Genomic DNA, 5,955 nt, shown 5'->3' with positions numbered 1-5,955 from the left:
CGCACTGTCCAAGAAAGACCGGGATGATCTCCTTGGGGCCCCCGTATCCACAGAAGGGCTCTTCGGGTCGATCACCTCGGTCACCCAGCGCTTCAGTCGCTTGGAGGAAGAGAGGGCGCAGCTCAGCCGCATGCTGCCACTGGCTCGTCCTCAGGCTCTTCCTCGGGGGGGAGAGCGCTCGGCGGTGGTAAGACAGAGAGAGAGGTGCCGGTATAGAGCCCCCGTGGCTCCCGTTGCTCCCTCTGCCTCCGCGGTTCGTCCCGGAGAACCGGCTCAATACTGGCACTCGCGGGGACGGGCTGACCGACCCCGACAGGCTCCGGCTCCGTCTCGGCTTCAGGGTGGGGTGCACCGTCCTAAAGAAGCTGAATGGCGGTGGGAGGAAGCGTCAGCTGCCAGAACTTTCTTGGGGCGAACAAACAGTCAATCTCATTGGCCTTCCCAATCTCTTGCCTTTATGTAGTTTCTGTTTCAAAATAACCCTGGAACAACCAGGCCCAAAAGGCTAAATGACCTAATCCATTGAATCAAGTTGGCTTCATTGACCCTTTGACCATAACTCTGAGGAGCCACTCCCACAATGTAACTTATCAGCATGGCCCACTTGGTTTCAAAACTTCAGAACAAATGTTAATCTTTTAAGATTCTTTACACTGTAAAACCACTCTTGGTGAGAAGGAAAAAGTGGGCACCATAATAAAATAAGATGATCTCAATGCCGGGAATTACGAAGAAAATAAGTTGCATGGAAGTGATGAAGACTGAGATGAAGATGACTGCAGAAAACAAAGTAGAGCTTCGGGATTTCAGTCTTAGATAGAGAGAAAGTAATAGTAGGGGCAGGACGGATGAGAAGAGATATATCAACATTGAGCTTTGCCAGAACACAGCAGCTTCTCAACACGTCTCTCTAAAGATGGAGACTTCCCAAATGGATGAACTCTGCTTTCCACAACTCTTCAACAACTCCTGCAGGAAGCCTACGCCAGCTCAGTCAGATGTCCTGCTCGCTTACATCCTGCAGTCCTTCATCGCTCTGATCACTGCAGCTCTCAACCTGCTGGTCATCATCTCTATCTCCCACTTCAGGCACAGACACACTTTCAGCTTAAGCTTGTATATGTTCATGATAGGAAAGTAACAGGATTTAGCGATGCATATATTCTTTTTAATGAATGTCTCAGATAATAGTTGTTCTGTTTTAAATGATAACATATTCAAACCTGACGTTTTGTGACAAAATAGTTAAAGTCGAAAATCAATAACCATTCAAATGCCTTTTTTTGTGTTTTACTGCTGTTTGTTGTTACAAGCTATTGTTGATAATCTTATTTATGATGATATTCTTCTTTTCCAGGCAGCTCCACACCCCCACTAACCTCCTCATCCTCTCCCTGGCTGTCTCAGACTTCCTTGTGGGCCTATTTTTGATGCCTGTTGAAATCCTTTTAACAGAGGCTTGCTGGTACTTGGGTGACCTGACGTGTGCTCTGTATTGTATTGTTAATTTTATCATTACCTCTTCTACGGTTGGAAACATGGTGCTCATATCCATTGATCGTTATGTTGCTATATGTGACCCTCTACATTACACCACCAGAGTAACTCTCAACAGAACAAAAATGTGCATCTGTCTTTGTTGGATTTGCTCTGTTATCTATAATTGTCTAATTTTAATGGACTTTCTGAGACAACCTGATTCACATAATTCTTGCCATGGAGAGTGTGTAGTTGTGAATGACAATATCACAGGAGCTGTTGACTTAGTTGTTACCTTCATTGCCCCCATTACTGTTATCATAGTTCTGTATATCAGAGTGTTTGTGGTGGCTGTGTCTCAGGCTCGAGCCGTGCGATCCCATGTTAGAGCTGTCACTATGCAACGTTCAGTTGGTGCAACTGCTAAGAAATCTGAGATGAAAGCAGCCAGGACTCTTGGTGTTGTTGTCCTTGTGTTTCTAATATGTTTTTTTCCATATTACGCTCCATCCCTGATAGGTGAGGATATTGAAAATAGTAGTTCAACCTCAACCATTGTAATATGGTTGCTGTATTTTAACTCCTGTCTGAACCCATTGATTTATGCCTTCTTATACCCCTGGTTTAGAAAATCTATCAAGCTCATTGTTACCCTTAAGATACTTCAGTCTTACTCGTGTGATTCTAAAATACTGTAATGATGGGTTGAGATATATTCTAAAAAACCTCTGTTAAGATGGACATATGTTTGCTATTGTTGCTGAGTCCGAATGCAATGTGTAATGGCTGAAGAAAGATTAGACATTATTTAATGTAGGAGTATAAGATATTAAATAATTTAATACAAAATAAAACTGGAAAATATTACATTGTGTGGAAAAAGTAGTAATGTTTGACCTGTGTGGACCTCAGTTTCACCAGTATTCTGGTAATGATATGTTCAATTGTTAATTTAGTAAACAATATGCAGTACAGACTGATTGAGTATGTCGTTGTATGTCAGTGTGCAACTTCAAATGAAAGACAGAGCTGTCGGGTGTGTGTGTGTGTGTGTGTGTGTGTGTGTGTGTGTGTGTGTGTGTGTGTGTGTGTGTGTGTGTGTGTGTGTGTGTGTGTGTGTGTGTGTGTGTGTGTGTGTGTGTGTGTGTGTGTGTGTGTGTGTGTGTGTGTGTGTGTGTGTGTGTGCAATAAAGAAGATCAACAAATATGTTGGGGCGCACTTCCACAACCTACTGAACATAATAAATATAATTAATTAGATTATTGGCAAAGTATTCAGCAGGCCTTTGTCATGGTCTGAGCTCCCATGAACGCAGTGAAATCATACATCTGTGGGGGTCGCTAATACATTACCAACTACCATTATTTTAATCACAAATAATGCATGTGTCAATGTAACGAGTATTATTTACGGTAACGAGGTAAATAGGCTAAAATAAAAACATTTTTTCCAAAATAACTACGAATCGTATTCTCTCTTGAATGACAATATGCCTGCACTTCACCTCCAAGGTGGGCAATACATTATTGCCTAATTTATGCCTGTGAGCGTGGTGCGCGACCCGAGATGATGTGTTATGTGGTGTGTGTATAGTTGAACCTTTTCATATTTAAATTTGTAGCAATTAGAGGGCTGCTGTGTGTGTGTGTGTGTGTGTGTGTGTGTGTGTGTGTGTGTGTGTGTGTGTGTGTGTGTGTGTGTGTGTGTGTGTGTGTGCGTGCGTGCGTGCGTGCGTGCGTGCGCGTGTGCGTGTCCCTTCCATAGATATATAAACACTAGATGGCTCATGGGAGATTTTCCAGCGTAGCTGACTGGCTGCCATCTTGCTACAGTCAACAGTTACTCTGATTCGCGTTATGGTAGCTGTTGTAAGGTGAGTGATCTGCACAAAAATACTCTTAACTCGCTGAAATCTTGACTGATTTACAAACGGTTTGGTTTATTATAAACATTATTAGCATGGCTATGATACAGGATGCTTGAACATGTTGAAATTGCAGCTTTTCTTTGTGTATGTGGTTGTATTTATTAGCTGGCTAATAACAAGAGGCTGTGAGTGAGACCTAGTATTACAAAGTTCACCCAGCAACTTTACACCAGTGGGAGAGGCAGAACTGCTCTTTCTTTTCAACATAACTTAAGTTACACATGATTTCTTCCAAGTGGTTTGGCTTGTTAAAAACATCTTGTATTATGATACAGGAATTTGCTGGCTTTGTGTTTACAGAAGTATCTGACTATGCCGGACTTTTGTGCAGCCTACGGATGCTCCAATCGCCGCTGTCTGCAAACAATAACCCGTGGGATCACCACATATGTTTATGTTTGCTCAGTCTAATAAACCCATAACATGGTTGTGAAAGAATACCAAAGCTGAGGCTGGACGATGATTGATTGTTGGTGTGCCATGTGTCACCGTGTGTCTTATTGGTTTTGCGTTATACTGTATTTTATTGTGTGCAGCTGGTCCTTATCTCCAAGACACATTTAAAACAAATAACCTTGAACCTTGAAGCCCACCTGCTCCTGCTTCCTACATTCCCTCCACACCACACCAAGTTGTTCTTCTTAATAATAATAATAATTAGGGCTGTCAGTCGATTAAAATATTTAATCGCGATTAATCGCATTATTGTCCATAGTTAATCGCGATTAATCGCAAATGAATCGCACATTTTTTATATGTTCTAAATGTACCTTAGAGGAATATTTTTCAAGTTTTTAATACTCTTATCAACATATGAGTGAACAAATATGCTTTATGCTAATGTTTATTATCATTTGAACAATGACAACTATTCTCATGAATATTAAACACAACAACCTGGAACCTCTCTCATACAATACAAATGGTGTGTGTGTGTGTGTGTGTGTGTGTGTGTGTGTGTGTGTGTGTGTGTGTGTGTGTGTGTGTGTGTGTGTGTGTGTGTGTGTGTGTGTGTGTGTGTGTGTGTGTGTGTGTGTGTGTGTGTGTGTGTGTGTGTGTGTGTGTGTGTGTGTGTGTGTGTGTGTGTGGTCGTTGGAGCTATGTGCAACTCAAGGCATATGCTCGAACGGGAGCTGCCTGGACGCTGCAATCATGTTGCTGCAATCATGAGTGTTCTGACTTCTCGTACAATGTCCCGCCGTCTGCTTCCTGCATCAAGTCAAGTGCTCGGCGCAGTTGTGTGGATAGGGCGCTCCTCTGTTTTCATTAAAACAGCTCCTTATATCCGTTAGCGCAGCTAGCTAGCACCAGATGCTAACAACAACAATAGCCGCGTTCACACTGCGGTACGGTAATGCACGTAAGGTCTCTCCCTCGCTCGCTCGGGCCACACAGACACACACCCTCCCGGTCCTCCCGATGGCCAGTCGGTGCCTGCCGGTGAGCGTGGAAGTGTGGTCTGCCACAAGCAGGCGGCAGGAGCGGGGCTGTCAGCAGCATCAGCTTGTAGATGGTATTTTAAACTCGATGTGCTCTGAAACTACGGGGCGGCCGAGGAAAAAAAAGACACATGCGTTAATCGCGTGAAAATAATTAGTGGCGTTAATTTTTTTTTGCGTTAACGCGTTATTAACGCGTTAACTTGACAGCCCTAATAATAATACATTTATGTTGGGGGGCCACCTTTCATAACACCCAAGGACACCTTACAGGGGCATAGGGGCAATATAGGGAACAATTTAAACAGTGGATTTTGTGATATATCAGCCGGGGTGAGACAAGACAAACCACAAATGGACTACAGAAGGACACATGGTACAGTTTATATTATTCTTGGTCTTTTTTCAATAACATATTTCAAAGGTTCTGGATTTGTTTACAAATCTAGAAACTAAATACAAAACTAGGATGATATGAAGATCTCATGTCAAAAATAATTGTGATAAATTAGACAGAACTGGCCTGTCTGTGAGCACATTTTATGTTGGTTTGGTTCTTCTGATAAAGGTATGAATATCTAAATAATATACCAACATATGCTATTGTCATTAGTTGTGTCCCTGTTCTTCAAGCTAAGGCATTGCTCAATTAACAACTCTTGGCTTACAGAGTGGTAACATGAGACCGATTTTTATATATAAAATATAAATGTATTTTAATTTTATAATTTATTTATAATTTATTTTAAATATTGACAATATAATAAAATAAATGGAAATATATACACCGGCAAATATTTAATATAAATACCTTGTGTGTGTGTATAGCTATTGCTTTATCTGATTAATGTTATTTTCATATGAAAGTCCATGATTATAAGTATGCAGTATCATAACTACATCTTTGATGTTTATAAAAAACCAAACCGTTTGAAAATCGGTTGAAAATTGAGCAAGCTATGGTTATTTAAATAGTAAACCATAATGTTATGAATGAGAGCACTGCCTGTAGCAAGATGGCGGCCAAGTGGCAACGTCGGTCTCCATTGGCCAGCAGCGCGTGTGAGCCATCTAGTGTTTATATATATCTATGGCAGCAACAGTCTGAA

The 5,955-nt window shown here is 41.6% G+C and overlaps 1 protein-coding gene across 1 annotated transcript; it reads left to right on the top strand.

The window, feature by feature from the left end:
• The first annotated feature begins 916 nt into the window (after positions 1-916).
• Positions 917-2,177, top strand: LOC117467066 (trace amine-associated receptor 8b-like). Its single transcript, XM_034110644.1, has 2 exons — positions 917-1,089; positions 1,358-2,177. Exons 1-2 carry the CDS (start codon positions 917-919, stop codon positions 2,175-2,177), a joined length of 993 nt encoding a protein of 330 aa, XP_033966535.1.
• Positions 2,178-5,955: the final 3,778 nt, after the last annotated feature.

Source organism: Pseudochaenichthys georgianus, chromosome 21 (assembly GCF_902827115.2).
Source record: "Pseudochaenichthys georgianus chromosome 21, fPseGeo1.2, whole genome shotgun sequence".
Lineage (NCBI taxonomy): Eukaryota > Metazoa > Chordata > Actinopteri > Perciformes > Channichthyidae > Pseudochaenichthys > Pseudochaenichthys georgianus.
This window is presented reverse-complemented; position numbering and strand designations above follow the sequence as displayed.